The following is an 18,892-nucleotide window of genomic DNA, read 5'->3' on the forward strand; positions in this document are numbered from 1 at the left end:
CCACTTGGGATCTGCAGCTACCCCAAAAAAAACACATCATTTCACTCCAACTGGAAAGACAGCATATTCAGAGATGGATAGGAGAGAGAGAGAGATAGAGAGATAGAGACACACAGGCGGAGAGAGAGAGAGAGAGATACAGGCAGAGAGAGAGAGATTAGATTAGATTAGATTACTTACAGTGTGGAAACAGGCCCTTCGGCCCAACAAGTCCACACCGCCCCGCCGAAGCGCAACCCACCCATACCCCTACATTTACCCCTTACCTAACACCTACGGGCAATTTAGCATGGCCAAATCACCTGACCTGCACATCTTTGGACTGTGGGAGGAAACCGGAGCACCCGGAGGAAACCCACACAGACACAGGGAGAACGTGCAAACTCCACACAGTCAGTCGCCTGAGGCGGGAATTGAACCCGGGTCTCTGGCGCTGTGAGGCAGCAGTGCTAACCACTGTGCCACTGTGCCGCCCACAGAGAGAGAGGTAGAGGGAGAGAGAGAGAGAGACAGAGGCAGAGAGAAGGGCATAGAGAGAGAGGGAGAGAAGCAGAGAGAGAGAGAGACAGAGAGAGGGTGGGGAGAGAGAGAGGTGGAGAAAGAGAGAGAGAGAGTGGGAGAGATAAGCATCTGTTTTGTTTTCTGTCTGACAATTTTGGCATCTCTTGTGCTTTTCTGTGCAGTTTTTTCTGACATGGTGAGAGTGATTGTGCTGAGTGATCGAGCAAGAATGTGTAGGACATGGAAACTGTGCAAGGGCGTATTGTGCCCCATGTTCAATATCCACTGACCAATATTCAGTGAGGGAGACGTGTGAAGAGCATGATGCACATGAATGAGGGGGTGGTAACTCAAGGGGATAGTGCTGCCACTGAGATCTACTGGTCCCCTGTTTAACAGCTCTTCATCCTCATTGTTGGCGCATGGCTGTGGCAAAGGGCCAGGGTGCAAATGGCAAGCCACTTGCTTCATCTCTGCCCACCCTGTCAGTTCCACAAAGTGATGTGCTTCCTGCAAAGACAATGGGCTGAATTTTACTGGGTACCGTTGTCCTCAATCCCTGGGGAAGAGGTTGGTGGTGACACACTCACTCACCTTGCCAGCTACCCTGGAGCCTCATGATGACTTTCCCAAGGCTACAATGTATGATTGTTGGACTGAATATCTGCCTGTTATAGACAGATTCCAAGACACGTAGAAAACAGGAGTAAGACTAGGCCATTCAGTCCATCAATCCTGCTGAGCCATCCATGATGATCACAGCTGATCATCCAATTACAGCTTGTAGCCATCCTCCCCCATATACTTAGCCCCAAGTGATACATCCAACTCCTTCTTAAAAACACACAATGTTTCATCCTCAACTACTTTGTAGGAGCAGTTTCCACAGGTTCACCACTCTCTGGGTGAAGACATCTCCCTTCATCTCTGTCTTAAATAATTTACCCTGTCTGCTTAGACTGTGACTCCCGGTTCTGGACTTCTCCAAGATTGGGAACATCCTTCCTACTGTCACATCCTGTTAAAACATTACGCACCTCCCTTGTGTGAATGCCAGTGAATATAATCTGAACGGACTCAATCTCTCCTCATATACCAGGAATCAATCTGGTAAACCTTCACTGCAGTCCCTTGGTAACACAAATTTCTCAGATAAGGAGACCAAAGCCTGCAGACAATATTCCAGCCGTGATCTCACCAGGGCACTGTATAATTGTAGCATGACATCCTTGTTCCTGAACTTGAATCCTCTCAACATACCATTTACCTTCTTAACTCCCTGCAGTACCTACATGCTTACCTTCAGGAACTGGTGCACAGGCCACTCAAGTCTTCTTGCACATTTCTCACTCTCAAATTTTCACCATTCAGATCACAATCTCCCTTCCTGTTCCTGCTCCCCAAGTGGGTAACTCCACATTTGTCCATATACCACTGCACCTCCCATGTATTTGCCCACTCCTTCAGCGAGCCCATATCACACTGCAGCATCTCTGCATCGTCCTTGCTCACAGCTCACCCAGATTTGTGTGGGCCGCAAATCTGAAGATTTTACATTTCGTCCCCTCATTGAAACCATTCGTACATATTGTGAATAGCTGGGGTCCGAGTACAGAGCCCTTCGCTACCCCCAATATTCGCTGCCCGCCATTCAGAAAAAGACTCATTTATTCCGACATGTTGTTTCCTGTCTGTTGACCAGTTTCCTGTTCAGCTCAATCAACTACCCCCAATTCCATGGCTTTAATTTTACACATTCATCTCTTCTGTGGGACTTTGTCAAATGTATTCTGAAAGTCCAAACAAACCACATCCACTGCTGTCCCACATCAACTCTACAAGTCACACCCTCAAACATTTCCAGATTATCAATCATTATTTTTAGCTGTCTCATTTCCTTATATCCATTTCAAAATTCTCTTGATTTTGTTTGACATGACTGTTACTTGTTTTTCTTAATCTTCTCCTTCTTCTGGACCTGTAAAAGGTTTTGCAATCTGTTTTTATTTCTTCTGAATTTAGACTCCCATTCTGTTCTCTCTTTATTTATGTGATTCTTGATCCTCCTTTGCTGAATGTTAAAATACTTCTAGTCCTCAGGCTAACTACATTCTATAAGCTTCCTCCTTTGATCAATCACAGTCTTGAATTTGTTTCCTTTGCCACAGTTTACATAGTTTTTTTCTGTTCTGTTTTAATGTGGAATTAAGTGTGACTGTTCAAAAGGATGCTTTTGGGAATGTGATTAATGTACGTTTGTGTGAGTGATGGAATTACAAGAGCAAATATACACAGATTTTGAGGGAAGCAAATAATTTGTCTGAGTCGAGGGATTCCTGATCACTGCTGTGCCCGATGGCACACACTGGCTCACAATCAAGCAACATCTGGATTTTGAATTTCTCACCCTCTTTCTGAATCCATCCAAGGCCTTGCCCTTCCCTATCTCTGTGATCCATTCCAGGCTCACAACTCCACAAGGTAGATGCTGTGCTCCTGGCATCGGCTCATCATTGACACATTTCAACTACTGGACCAGATTTTAGTTGTGTAGAGATCATGTCCCTTCACCTCTCTTTATCTCTTTTCCTCACTTCCAACCTTCAAGACACTCCTTCATCCCAAAGCCAGTAGCATCTGACTGAATATCTTCTTCTGTGGTTTGGTCTTGTCCATTTTCTCCGAAAGCTTCCAGGAACATCTCATTCCGTTCAAAGTGCCATACAAATGAAATGTGTTGTTGAATCAAAGGTCGGAATTTAGCCCTTTGAGACTGTTTAACTCACTTCCATTTACCTGCATTCGTGACTGAGAAGATCTTTCGCCAAAACAGAAGTGTGGGAAAACAGTTCCAAGTCTGCTGATTGATTTAGATTAGATTCCTTGCTGTGTAGGGACAGGCCCTTTGGCCCAACATGTCCACACCAACCCTCCAAAGAATAACCTAACCAGACCCATTGCCCTCTGACTAATGGGCAATTTACCATGGCCAATTCACCTGACTTGCACATCTTTGGACTGTGGGAGGAAACTGGAGCAAACCTGCACAGACACGGGGAGAATGTGCAAACTCCATGCAGACAGTCACCCGAGGCTGGAATCGAACCCGGGACCTTAATGCTGGGAGGAAACAGTGCTAACCACTGAATCACCATGCCGCCTGTTTCAGGAGCAAGGATCTGATTGGATGGTTCAGCATTAGTTTGGGGAAAGATGGAGACTCAGGTAGCATCCATCAATAGGACAGCTGGTGACCATCACTTCAGGTCAGCTCAGGTCACACTTTATATGGTGAAGCACTGTCTCCATGGTAGTGTTGGAGGAGTCTCTCCCTGCTCTGTATTGACTAGACACACTTCAGTGAACAGTTCTGCTTCCCAAGACCTGCTTCACATCAGTCTCTGAGCACAACAAAGGGAAGCTGCCCTTCAAGCCTGACTGTGACCATCCGCACTCCCAGAAGAGCACGGCAGCTTTCCCAGGTCTCCGGGTCACATTGCAGAGACCATACAATCTGGTCCTTGTCACATTGATATTTGTGTGAGTTTGTTGTGAACTGATTGGCTGCTGTGCACAGGAAGCTGACTTTAGGAGGAAAGAACCCAGCTCCATTCAATCCTTTCATTTTCCAACTGAGGAGAAGTGATTGTCAGATTGACAGGGTGATTAAGAAAGCCTTTAGCACACTTGCCTTCATTGCTCCAACTTTTGACAACAGGAGTTGGGGTGCTATGTTGAGGTTAGAGTCAAGATTAGAGTAGTGCTGAAAAAGCACAGCAGGTCAGGCAGCATCCAAGGAGCAGAAGGGCTTTCGCCCAAAACGTCGATTTTCCTGCTTCTCGGATGCTGCCTGACTTGCAGTGCTTTTCCAGCACCACGTTAATATTGACTCGAACCTCAGAATCTGCAGTATGCACTTTGGCCATGTTATATTGAGGATCTACAGGCTGTTGGTGAGGCCCCTTCTGGAGTACTGTGTGCAGTTCTGGTCACCCTGTTCTCAGAAGGATATTATTAAACTGGAGCGGGGTCAGTAAGGATTGACCAGGATGTTGCTGGGAATGGAGGGTTTGAGATATGAAAATAGAAAATATGGAAAGACTGGAACTTGTTTCACTGGAGTGTCGGAGCTTGAGGTTTATACAATCATGACCGAATTCAAATTTTAAAAATCATGAGGGCCATAGATAATGACAATGAGGTCAAGAGCAGGGGGCGTACTTTTAAGATAAAAGAAGAGAGATTTTAAAAGGACATGAGGCACAATTTTATATTTTTGCACTGAGTATGGTTTGTGTGTGGAATGAACTTCCAGAGGAAGTGATGGATACAGGTATAGTTAGAATGCTTAAAAGACATTTGGAACAGTACATGCATAAGAAATATTTGGAGGGATATTGCCAAGCGCAGTCAGGTGGGACCGGTTTAGTTTGGGATTATGTTCGTCATGGAGTGGATGAACTGAAGGGTCTGTTTCTGTGCTGTCCGACTGTGTGACCCCAGGTGAAAGGGGTGTTACTGTATTTGGAGGCACAGACAGTTTCAGGGGGGGGGGGCTGTGAGGAATTTGAGCAAGCAGTGCTGCATTAAGTTGCAGTCAGAGTTGGAGACAAGTGAATTTGTGCAAACGTTTGAGACACACATGCATACGTCATGGAAAGGCTTTTGGTGAAGTGGCTTTCTTGGTTTCCTGCTTGGTGCCTCATTTGTATGCTCAGGAGTTTCAAATCATGCAGGGCACAGCCGGACTGCAGATGAACCTTGGCTGACCAGCCAATGTCGAAACTGACCGCACTTCAAAGGGGAAAATCTACACTTGTGTTTCAGATCGATGCTAAGTACAGCAGAACCAAAATTTTCCTTTCAGAGGTTGAAAAGTTTCTCTTCTACATGTTTCTCTCTAGACTGAGGACAAAGAGAGAGTGAGAAGAACTTTGCAGTCAGTCAAAGGAAATCTGAAAAAAATATCCCCTGCTATTTGCATTTATTTTGAGAGCTGGTCACAAGTTAATGGGAGTTACAGGTTTACCATAGAGAGTCACAGAGTGTACAGCATGGAAACAGAACCTTCGGTCCAACCCGTCCATGCCGAACAGATATCCCAACCCAATCTAGTCCCACCTGCCAGCACCCGGCCCATATCCCTCCAAACCCTTCAAATCATATACCCATCCAAATTCCATTTAAATGTTGCAGTTGTACTAGCCTCCAGTAACTCCTCTGGCAGCTCATTCCATACACGCACCACCCTCTGTGTGAAAAAGTTGCTCCTTCGGTCTCTTTTATATTTTTCCTCTCTCACTCTAAACCTTTCTCTCTAGTTCTGGACTCCCCCACCCCAGGGAAAAGACTTTGTCTATTTATCCTATCCATGTCCCTCATGATTTTATAAACGTCTGTAATGTCACCCCTCAGCCTCCAGGGAAAACAGCCCCAGCCTATTCAGCCTCTCCCTGTAGCTCAAATCCTCCAAACCTGGCAACATCTTTGCAAATCTTTTCTGAACCCTTTCAAGTTTCACAACATCTTTCCGATAAGAAGGAGACCAGAGTTGTACGCAATATTCCAACAGTGGCCTAACCAATGTCCTGTACAGCCACAATATGACCTCCCAACTCCTGTACTCAATGCTCTGACCAATCAAGGAAAGCATACCAAACGCCTTCTTCACTATCCTATCTACATGTGACTCCACTTTCAAGGAGCTATGAACCTGCACTCCAAGGTCTCTTTGTTCAGCAACACTCCCTCGGACCTTACCATTAAGTGTATACGTCCTGCTAAGGGGGGAGGATCATAAGTGTCCACGATTCTTCACTGACACTCATCATTGCTTCAGAGTCAGCATGCTGAAGGTTCAAGGTCTGATCTTTGCTGAAACTCCACGTAAAGGAATGAGGGTTGGAGAATCAGTACTGAAGGAGTTCTGTACAGTCAGTCTACCATTTGTAGATGACATATTAAACTCATGCATTGTCTTCCCTCACAGTGGAAGACAGACCAGCCATTATTTTGAAGAGAAGTGGGGGAGCTTTCCTGGGTGTCATGATAAATACTTAAAGACAATGGATGTAGTGATTGTAATGAGGTCAGCCAAGTTGACCTTACAGAATTGGAAATCCCTGTTTGGGGCTGTTAACCTGGTTCAATCAGGGAGCCCTGGCTGACAGGTAGAAGCAGGAGTGGCAGGGATCCTGTTCACTCTGGGAGTTGGCTCTGAGGGAGCTGCTTCAGTGTCAAGGACTCTCCATGTGGAAATAAACATGACTACTTCCTGCCCAACGGCATAAGCAGCAAGTAAAAGAGAGAACTAAGTGATCCCACAACCAAGGTTCGGATCTAAGCTCCAGTCGTGAATAGTGGTGAACAATTGAACAACTCACTGGAGGACGAGTCTCCACAAATATCCCCTTTCTCAAAGATGGATGAACCTTGTACATCAATGCAAAAGATAAGGTGGAAGCAGTCACAGCAGTCTTCAGTGAGAAGTGCTGTGTGCATGATTCATCTCAATCATCTCCAGTGGTCCCCAGCATCACAGATCCAAGTCTTCAGGCAATTTGATTTATATTGTGTGATATCAAGAAACAGTTTGAGGCATGGATACTTCAAAGGTTAATGTCAATATTCCAGCAATAGTCCTGAAAACTTATACTTCAGAACTTGCCACTACCCTAGGCAAACTCTTCCAATACAGTAGCAATACAGTGTGGAAACAGGCCCTTCGGCCCAACAAGTCCACACCGACCCGCCGAAGCGCAACCCACCCAGACCCATTCCCCTACATTTACGCCTTACCTAACACTATGGGCAATTTAGCATGGCCAATTCACCTAACCCGCACATCTTTGGACTGTGTGAGGAAACCCATGCAGACACGGGGAGAATGTGCAAACTCCACACAGACAGTCACCTGAGGCTGGAATTGAACGCGTGTCTCTGGCGCTGTGAGGCAGCAGTGCTAACCACTGTGCCACCGTGACGCCCACTAACGTTGTCTTGCTGACAACATGGAAATTTGTCCTGTCTACAAAAAGCAGGACAAATCGACTCTGGCCAATTACTGCCCCATCAGCAAAGTGATAGATGGTGTATTAAGCAGCACCTGACCAATAATAACTTGCTCACTAATGTCCTGTTTGGATTCTGCTGGGGCCACTGTCTGTGACTTTTCGGACACTGAAGCAATCCATGTTTAAATGCTACAAGCTCTGGACCATATCCAGACTTTGGATAACAACTGGCAAGTAACATACATGTTACACAAATGCTAAGCTATGACCATCTTCAATCAAAGACAATCTAACCACTGCACCTCACAATCAATTGTGTTACTATCACTGAGTCCCCCACTCTCAACATCCTTGGGGTTACCATTGACCAGAAAGTCAAACGGACTAACCACATAAATTCCGTGGCTACAACAGCAGGTCAGAAGCTTGGTCGGTACAGTGACTCAGTGGTTAGCGTCAGTGACCTGGGTTCGATTCCAGCCTCGGGCGACTGTCTGTGTGGAGTTTGCACATTCTCCCCATGTCTGCATGGGTTTCCTCACACAGTCCAAGGATGTGCGGGTTAGGTGGATTGACTTTGGGAAATTGGCCATAGTATCCAGGGATGTGCAGGTTAGATGGATTAGTGATGGGAAATGCAGGGTTACAGGGATAGGGTGGGGTGGTGTATCTGGGTGGGTTGCTCTTCAGAGGGTTAGAGTGGACTCAATGGGCCTAACAGCCTGCTTCCACACTGTAGGGAATCTCTGAAACTGCAATAAGTAACTCAGCCCCTACTCCCCAGAGCCTGTCCCACCATCTACAAGGCACAAGGCAGGACTGTAATGGAATACTCCCGACTTGCCTGGGTGGGGGCAGCTGCAACAACACTCAGGAAGCTTGACACCATCCAGGACAAAGCTGTCCCTTGATTGGCACCACATCCACAAATATCCACTCCCTCCAGCACTGACGCTCAGTGTGTACCACCTACAAGACACACTGCAGCAATTCATCAACAATCCTTGAGTAGCACCTTCCAAATTCACGATCACTTCCATCCAGAAGGATACATGGGGACACCACCACCTGCAAGTTCCCCTCCCATCCATATTTGGAAATATATTGCCAATCCTTTGCTGTCACTGGGCCAAAATCCTGGAATTCCCTCCTTGAGGGCATTGTGGGTCTACCTACAGCACATGGACTGCAGTGGTTCAAGAAGGCAGCTCAACCCACCTTCACTTGGGGCAAGTCAGCGATGCCCATGTCCTTTGAGTGATTAAATAAAACAAAAATCACAAGGACGTGTTACTTATCCATTTTTTTTCAGTGCTGTTGCTGCTGATGCTTGCTGTGATTCTTGGAGGACAATGGAGCCTGTACTTCAACAAGCCCCGAGACTGTCAAAGCGATCTTTGAAGTCTGTCTGAGCTCAGATGGGGCTTCAATTTAATGTCCCATCTGAAGGATGGTCCTCCCAGCGTGTCCTCAGCAATATGGTGGGCATGCCAGCCCAGATTCTCTGCTCATTTCTGCAACATGAAACTTGGACGCACAGCCTCCTGACACAAGCGTCAGCAGGATGTTGATCACCGTCAGTTGTGACAAGGAGTAAAAACGAGGCAGTGGTATGTTGTGCAAGGCAGGGACTGAAGCTGCTTGCTTTCTTGCCATAAGGCACTGAAGTACTGCTGTAAATGCAAACCTCATAAGGAAGTTCTTTTTCTACTTCTTTACGTTTGATATGCCTGGTGCTGAAAACACAGGAAGGACATTGTGTCTTTTTTTTCAAAAAAGGAAACACCTAAGATCTTATCAACACCGTAATAAGGCACTGCAGCATCAGGCAATGATAAGATCAGGCAGCTTGGAACATTGTGCCTTCAAAAAAGTACAAATACAGTTAGAACGTTTGAAGCATGAATCCTGAGCAAAAACATTATTTGTTTTTCATTGAAGGAGGAAGCCAGATCAGCTATTCACAGCAGGGGGATTCTGTCCCAGTGTCCTGGGTAACATTTGTTCCTTAACCAACCTCACATAAGCAGATGATGCAGTCATTATTGTGGTGTGATCAACAAACTGCCAGCTATGTTTCTGCTACCGCAGCAGAGTCTCAAAACCCAACGTGGGCGAGAAAGGGTTTTGGAACATTGGAAAAGGCACTGGAGGAGCACAAATCTTCAATAGGACACCAATCCCCTTCCTGGTGGAGTGTTTCCCAAAGGTCTCTACTTGCTCGGCATTAAAAAACCAGTCAGTCATGAAAGCGCACAGGGTCTAAGTTCCTCTCTCTCTCTCTCTCTCTCTCGTTTTGTGTCTCTCTCCCCTGCCACACTTGCCACTTGACAATGTACTTCAGCACGGACCCTGTGACACAGCTGCATCTCCAAGACACCTTCAAGAAAGCAATGTTTGTTATGAAGTTGATGTTTGTGGGATCCTGCTGTTTGTGAAATGAGAGAAGGAATGAGCCAATCAGCCCGTCTAGCCTGCTCCATCATCCGTGAATGCATGTGCAAGTTCATTCATTACTGTCGTGGTTACAATTGCCTCACCAACAGCTCAGCTGCCCCTTCCACTCCATCCCATACCCACATCCATCTCCTTTCTTCTCAGCCAGCAAAATGGGTGGCATAGGCAAGTTAGGGAAGGAGGTATGAACTGTGTCTGACACAATACATGTCGCTCAAATAGCCAGTCCTAACCCAGGTCTTGTGGAATAGTGCCAGGTCCACATCTTGCAGATTCATTTTCCAGTCTGACTTTCAATGCTGCAATGTAGCTGCTTCCAAGCTTTCTGAGGTGATGCTTTCCAGGGCTACTCACACGAACCCACCATGAATTTACTGACTGTCCGTGTTGCTCTTAACAACAGATTTTGGCTTCTCATAGAGGACTTACAGATCCACCATTGCACGGAACTGGCCTTTCAAGCCTCCATTTGAGGGAGACAGGATAAAATAGTCAAGATGGAATATAAGGGCGATAGAGTGGGGTACAGTTGTAACAGTGTTTTCTGATCTCCTGCTAGGTGAATTCATCTTCAGAAGGAGGGTCCAGGATGACAAGCAGCCAGCAATAAAACCAGACCCTTGGCAGTTATTTTCACTCACCCTGTGATTATAGCATTGTCAGAAACAGACAAGAGAAGCAACCAGATTCACACTACCCTTCAGGAAAGAGAATCTGTTGCCCCAGTCCAAATGGATCCACATGTGACTCCAGTCTAACTTTGTGTGACTCACTCTGAAGTACACCCTGAATCCACTTTGTTTGAAAAGCAATCCCTTTGAATTTCCTCTGCAGACCATTTTAACCCCGCTCCAGGTGAGAGTGATTCTGAACGACTGCTGTGTTAGTGCGTTCCAGGGATCACCAGAATATTTAACTTTCAGACAACTACACAATCCTAACAAAAATCCAGTGACAGAACTCTCCAGAAATTGGTGTCATGTCAAAGGCTGAGTAAAACAAGGCAAATTTGAGTTTAGTGAGGAGTGTATGACAGACACAGCCCTTGATAATTGGAGTTATATCCAGAGAATAGAGAAAACATTCCAGATCCCTAACCCACCATGAAAGACCTCATTTATATTGACTCTCAGTGTATGTAACCATGTATCTGACTTGCACTCTGTCTCAGTCAATGTTTTTACTGCACAGGCCAAATTTTACAGTGAGACCAGAATTGATAAACTATAAATTTAACTTATCTTTTTGTATAGTTTTAACAAAACAACACATTTATGATCCAAAATGAAAAATACAAACTATCCAACATTATATGAAGACTGAAACAAAAACAGACAAATAAATATCAGAAATGAAGACTCATCCCTTTTATCATCAGTAACAACCCCCTGACAACAACTTGCATTTCAGTGAAGTCTCCATTTAAAAGTTCCTCATTCAGTGACATGCCTGTTATTGGGGTTTTTTTTCCACTGAGTTGCTACAGTCACTTGATGCTTTTTTCTTCAGTTCATGTCTCCTCCAGCAACCCTCAAATAAACTCTTAATACTATTCAACTTATTATTTAACATGGACTTTTTACCATTCTGCCTTGACTGCTTTGGAGAATGTTGAGCTAACAGCACTTCTGCTATTTCAACCTTGTTCCCTCCGAATGAACCTGTCCACTGTCTGACTGCTTCACAATGATTCTTACTTTGTATTCTGGATCCTTTGACTTCACAACAATATTTTCTTTCTTATTTACCCTATTTACTGGTGCACTGTTCACCTCAAATGCTTTAAATAAACGTTGAACAAAGTCTACAGAAACTCTGGTACGACTCAGAGCAAATCAGAAATAAAACTAAGTACCATGAGCTCTCACTTCTTAACACATTTAATAAAGACAAATGACTGGAAAGACAGACACCACCTCAGAACCCAAACTCTCAAACAATAATAGTTTATTGCGAACCTTCATCACACATGCATTGACAGAAATCATGAACAATAAGGTTGGATAACTTGGGAATCACAGACCACTGTGTGTCCAAAGTACCACTGCTGTGTGCAATGTTGGGAAAGTATGTTTCAGAAATGGTTGGCAGACTCAGCCATACTTGACATTCCAGTGACTAAAGAAATCACGAAAAGATCACAGCACAGAAAAGAGGCCTTTTGTACCTGTTCTAACTCTCTGATTGTGTAAGGACATTGCCCTGCCTTCTCCCCAGAGCCCAGCACATTCTCTATTGTCAGGTAATAATCCAAAACCTTTTTAGATGCCTGAACTGCACCTGCCTCTTGCACACTCTTAGGTAATGTCTTTCTGATCTTCATCACTTGCTGCATGAAAAGAGGTTTTCCTCAGGTCAGCCTGGCTTCTTTCAGTAATTATCTTAAATTTGTGACCTCATGTTCTGGATGCTCCACCACTGGTAACAGTTTCTACTTATCTACTCTGTCCAACTGCTCATGATTGTGAATTTGATGTCGCCTAATGTCAACAGCATGCACGGTCAGGTCATGTTCAGCACAGCTTACCCCCCCTACTGCCACGTATGAGCCCCACTATCCCATATCGTTCTCTGAATGGGCTGCAATTCCTGCTCACAGGAAGCCTACAATTCTATTGTGTTCCAATCCCATGATATCGGAATGGCGCACTCCCTGTCCCTCTCTTCCTTCACTCTCTGTAATCCAGTTCAAGCTTGTAACAGTTTAATCAGATGTCTTGGAGCAGCAGTGTATTTTTTGCCCGTTCTGAAGTCGAGTGCGACCATATACACAGTGTGTCAGATGCAGTTTAGCCAATTCTCTGTGTTACTGAAGAATAATTTTGTTCCTTTTGTTTTATCATAAACAATTAAAGTTGAGGCTGTACAGATCATTGGTGAGGCCACTTCTGCAATACTGTGTGCTGTTCTATTATCGGAAAGATATTATTAAACTGGAGAAGTTTCAGAAAAGATAAACCAGGATTTTGCTGGGAATGGCGAGTTTGAGCCATTAAAATGGGTAGAACAGGGTGGAACTTTTTTCACCAGAGCGGTAGGGGTGATCTTCGAGAGTTTTATAAAGTCATGAGGGGCAGAGAGAAGGTAAATCACAAAGGTCTTTTCCTTAAGGTGGTGGGGGGGGTGGCGGGTTCAAAACTTGGAGGCAATTTTTTAAGATGCAAGAAGAAAGATTCAAAAAGAACATGAGGGCAACCTTTTTACACAGAGAGTGGTTCGTGTGTGGAATGAACTGACAGAGGAAGTGGTGTATGTTTAAAAGACATATGGATCAGTACATGAACAGAAAAGGTTTGAAGGGATATGGGCCAAATGCAGACATGTGGAACTAGATTGGGTTGGGAACATGGTTGGTGCGGACATGTTGGACTGAAGGATCTGTTTCCATGCTCTATGACTCCATCTCTATTCCATTAACTTGTTTTAATTGCTTGCTGTACCTGCATACAAAGCTTTTGCAGTTCATGCACTAGGACACCCATCAGGGCTTTGCAATCTCTCACCATTTGATAATATGCCTCTTTTTCTTCAGACAAAAATGGACAATTTCGCATCTTCTGACATGAAACTCCATTTTCCATAGCTTTGGCCAATCACTTAATGTATCCATCACCCTTTGTGGTTTCCTTTTGATCTCTCCATAGAAAGGGTGGGCGACAGGAGGAGCACTACCTAACTTTCACTTGTCTTGTATCTGCAACAAAGTTAGCAAACATACATTGGGTCCCTTCATCCAGGAAATGTGTATAAAAATGGAGGTTTTAGCAGTGATCCCTGTGGCTCTTTGCCATCCTGGAGATGACTCGTTTCTCTTGTTGTTAATCTTCTATCGATAGCAATGTTACCCACGACACTGTGATCTTCTATTTTCCACAATAACTTTTGATGTGGCACCCCATTAGCTGCTTTCTGGACATGTAAGTGAAGTACGTGCACCAGTTTCCCTTCCTCCACAGAGCTGTATACACTCTCAACACCATTCATTTTCACAACCAAAATAAGTTGAGGTTAAAGCAAGTTATAATTGATGTTCGTGAATGGAAAATGGGCAATTGTAAGAAAACCACTTTGTTGCAGTTTTCTGGTCGAACACAGTCACACCTCGAGAAAAATGTGTTGTATTTCTATCTTAGAAGTGTCGGAAAATGATTCGCCTTCTTTTTGTCTTTTTTTTGCTGTCTGAATTGTAATTACCTTGTTCTGCATTGTTAAAAGTCAGACAGGAGACAGCAGTCACCCACAAGCCAACTGCCAGGCAGCAAAAGAAAGTGTTGGCATGATAAGTCACAGTACATTACTGACTGGGAACGAAAAGACAGTCAACTCATTTCCAATTGGAAATCTGCTCACCCCAGCTGGTCTGGCCTTACTGTAACTCCGGACCACAGTCATGTGGTTGAATCTTCACTCGTCTGTGAAATACTTTCAGAAGCCCTTCAGTTCAAGGGCAGGTAGGGTTCGGCGACAAATGCTGACATGAAGTCATCGCATTGCTATTTCATTTGAGATTCAGTAACTCCACACTCTCAACGACAGCTGTAACCACAAGGAACAGAGTTTCTAACAGCGAGAGAGGATTTTATTTTCTCTTTTCATTTTAATACATTCCCCTGCAGCCTGGGACCAACATTTTCCCATTTCCGTTTGGTTTTCATTGTCAAGATTGTCTTCGGTTTTCCCATGATCAATTCCAGCCCACTCCCTCAATGGGCTGCCCAAGAAACTTAACTTGAAACATGCATTTCACTCACTGAATCTCCATACAGACTGTGAGCCTGGGTCAAAGGTTTATTGTAAAAGCTGACTACAGTACACTGTGGAGACTGGGATCTCCATTAAAAAGTAGAAAATACTGGAAATGCTTGATCTTTCTGGTAGCACTTCTGGAGAAGGAAACCGAATTTGTGTTTCACATCCATGACCTTGGATATGCAGAACTCGAACCAAACATGGAATGAGAAGACGATGACGGTGAATCAGATACTGTACAAGGGACCAACAGAGATCCTGTTGGAGCAGAGCAGAACCTCGTCCAGGTAAACATTCCTGGAGAAGTAGCAATAAATTATACACTGAAAGAAGAAGTTCAACAGTTGAGATGAAGGGTCACTGATCTAAAACGTTAACTCACTTGCATACTCTACATTAATTGCCAAAACTGCCGAGCATTTCTTATATTTTCCATTTCTATTTTGAAAGTCTATTCCTTTGGTTATTTCAGGTTCTTTCCAACTGATGTTTTTTCATCGAAACTGATTTCATTTTCGGGATTTTCTATCTGGTAAAAGAACCTGTGAAATCTCCTCCATGACAGTCACCTTGCTGTGAAAGATTTAGTTTTTACTGACTTCACTGCAAGTGGTTTCTCATGAAAGAAAAACAGACATTGATATTTCTGCATTACTCAAGATACATCCATGTACTTTGAATTAAAAAAGAAAAGTTGCATTTCTATAGCACCTTTCACAACCTCTGGACTGGGCAGATTCTTTCCAGAAGCTGAAGTAATTTTAAACTGTAGCTACTGTTATAAGATGGCAAACACAGCACATCAAATTGCCACAAAACAAGTCACTTGTTTCACTGCTGTTTAAGTGTTGCTTGAGGGATAATATTCACCAGGGCACGGGGATAGTCCCCAGTTCTTTATTAAAATGCCTAATTGACTGGGTTTGACTGGGCCATCTCACTGTCACCTCTCAACTGCGACACAGACAGTATTGATAATTGACATAACAGCATTTCCTCTGCACTGCACTGAGAATTCCAACCTGGATGAGGTGCAACAAGATTTGAACAATAATCCAGAAGTGACGGACCAATTTGATTTTAGACCTGTTACGTGATGGAAGACTTGATAACCACAGTCACACTTCAGAATAGCGACACAAGGTGTTACATCAGCAGAACAGTGAAACAGAGCTTTGGTTTCGACATCTTTTCCAAAGGACAGCAGCTTGAATGGCATGGTATAGCCCTCCCTTCATACTAAACAGGAGATAAATCACAATGTGTTCTGCCCACCAACCTGGTGAACAAAGTAGCAACATGTTTTTCCCGGTCTCCAGCTTAAATGATTTACATTTCTTTATGTTACAGTGAAAGACTTCAGGGTCACAGTGAGGAAAACAGAAGCTGCAGACAGATGTAACCTTCAAGGAACATTCCTTCTCACAGTGGAGAAAGATGGATTAGAACTCAAGGATTTTAAAAGCGGAGATGTTCACTACACCTGGCCATACAAATTTTTGAGGCGCTTTGGACGAGATAAGGTAAACACTTGAACTTGTTTTCATTTGCTGTGGTGTAGTCACAGATCTGGAATTCATCATATAGCAGTGTTGTCACAATCCCAGATCTTAATCAGCTGATCTCTAGAATAACAAATTTCATGACTTGAATTACGAGGGTGTAATTCAATTGAATGGTTTTAATTATGTTGGAAGATTGAGGGTTTTATAAATGCCAGCTGAGCCCCTGGTTGAATTACAGGTTCTAACTCACTCTTCGATGCTCATTTGACATTGTGCAAACAAAACAATTATCTTAAAATATTCATACATTTGCTCGACATTAAATCATTGTCCCCTGTTGGGTAAAGCCTCCTGATACAGACACTGTGGCTGCTGCTGCTGCTTACTGTGATATTTGAAAGTAGTTTTAAGTTATTTTTCCCTGGGATATGAATGTTGTTGGTAACCTATCCCTGCTCATGTTGGCCCTCTCGAATTCCCCTTGAGATGGTGGTACTGAGCTGCATTCTTAAACAACTGCAGTCCATGTGGGAGAATCGTTCTCCAGCAGCTTGCTACAACTGAGTGCATTGTTGGTTTCCTGCATAAGGTAGTGTGTTACTGTGGCTCTGGAGTCATACACAGACTAGATCAGGTGAGGGCAACAGATGTCCTTAACTGAAGGACATCTCTGAGGAGCAGCTACAACCTGGTGCTTTTGTATCCCTCATCAGAGAGACAAATTTTTATTTCACTTCCCAGCTGTCAGGGGGAATCTGCATTTGTGTCACTGGTCATTTATCCAATAACATTACCATTGTTGTCCGTTAATCCCCTGGAAACATTTCTACATCTGTCCTCAGTGAGAGTTCAGTTGAGTTCCACATTTCGAGAGGCTCTTTTATTAACTTCCGTCACGACCTTGATCATCTGTCAGCCCTACATAACCTTTTCTCATTTTTATCCTATTTCTTCATGAAGAGGATGTGGGTAGATTTGCACAAACTGGGCTAGGAGAAGGCGATGGTGAGTTGTCTTGGTGAAATCCTGCAGTCCACGTGGTGAAGGTTCACTCACGTTGGAGTTCCAGGATTGTTGGCCTCTTACCTGTGTATCTTAACAATATAAATAACAGACAGTAACAGTGTAGGATTTTACAACTAGGAATGAGCATCCCACCGCTTGTATTCCCTTTTAACAACAACTGACAAACTTTGGTATCCCAGAACAACATCAGCTGGCCAACTCTAATATAATTACTTCCATCAACCTGTTCCAACAGATTAGGGCATACCTTGTGGAAAGGTACGACTGGAAGCTGGCCCGACTGGATTTGAGAGAGGGACACTACTGGTGTGTCATACTCAGTTCTCTTCACCTATTTGTCCTCTTTGTGTGGAATTGCAATGTGATCGATGTGTGAATGGAACATGTATCATAAAACAGTTTTCAGCTGTGAGTCGGCAGTGAGTGAGCCAAGCTCAGGCTCGTACATAGGAAAACTCAGGATCCAGGAATGGATTATTCATTTATCAAAGACCATCGGTGTGGAGTTTGAATGAAAAAGCTTTCATTTCCATTATACCTTACACAGCCTCAGGATATATGAAGTGTTTCACAGCTAATGAAAGGCAGTTGTAATGTAAAACAGATTCCACAATGGTTCCATTTACAGACAGCAAGCTCTCACAAACAATTAGAAATGTCCAGGTGACTTACTTTCACTGGATTTGGTTTTGGGAAATTGTAGATCGGACTTTGGGGGATTATTTCTCTGGTTTTATTCAAAATAGTACTGTGGGATTTTGTTTTTATCTCCACCTGGTTGGGCAGGTCTGTCCACAGTTTCATGTATCATCCAAAAAAATCCTGCTGAATCTGATGATTTTTTTGGCTACATGTGAGATTGCATTGACGTTTTAGAGAGATTTTTTGAAGCATGGTAAAGGTGCTGTATAAATGCGAGGTTAACCTGCTTTTTCCATTTTATTGAGGAAAGAGTTAGATTAAAAAATACAGTAAGTCCAAGATCCCTTACACCAGCCTGAAATTGCAACGACACTGTTATTTCAAGTTAAAATCCTTTTCAATACATGATGAACAGTCAGAACCTGGGAAGCACTGAGGATCAGAGTGACCTTGGTGTGCATGTCCATCAGTCCCTAACAGTAGTAAGAAGGGTGCATAAAGTTGTGAAGAAGGCATTTGGGAGATTTACCTTTATTAGTTAAGATATCGGGTTTAAGAGTAGGGAGGTGATCCTGAAACTGTATATAAAAACACAGTCAGAGAATTGTGTGCCATTCTGGAATCTACATTATCTGATAGCACAAGAAAGGGGGTAAAGGAGATTTTCCAGGATATTGCCTGGCCTGGAGAATTTTAGTTATGAAGAGAGATTGGACAAATTGAAGTTGTTTTCCTCAGAGCTGAAGAAGTGAGGACATGATTGAGATATATAAAATAAAGAGAGGAGTAGACAATGGACACAAGAAGATAGCTTTCTCTTCAGTACAGGGATCAGTGACAGTGGGGGGGGGGGGGGAAGCAGAGACTTAAGGAAAGGGGCAGGAGGTTTGGAGAAAAAGCCTTTTCACCCAAGGGCGGTGGGAATTTGGAAGGGAGGGACAGGCAGAAGCCCTCATTTACAGTGAAGTACTTAGACCTTTACCTGCAATGCCAAGGCAC

General features: G+C 43.9%; 1 protein-coding gene across 1 annotated transcript in view; it reads left to right on the plus strand.

Moving 5' to 3' along the window:
* Positions 1-18,892, plus strand: part of LOC140459607 (docking protein 2-like) — a 47,817-nt gene that overhangs the window by 23,860 nt on the left and 5,065 nt on the right. The window contains exon 4 of the mRNA XM_072553888.1: positions 16,071-16,243. Within this exon, the coding sequence (XP_072409989.1) occupies positions 16,071-16,243 (173 nt within the window). The remainder of the gene's footprint in view (positions 1-16,070; positions 16,244-18,892) is intronic.

This window comes from Chiloscyllium punctatum, chromosome 35, assembly GCF_047496795.1.
Source record: "Chiloscyllium punctatum isolate Juve2018m chromosome 35, sChiPun1.3, whole genome shotgun sequence".
NCBI classification, from domain to species: Eukaryota; Metazoa; Chordata; class Chondrichthyes; order Orectolobiformes; family Hemiscylliidae; genus Chiloscyllium; species Chiloscyllium punctatum.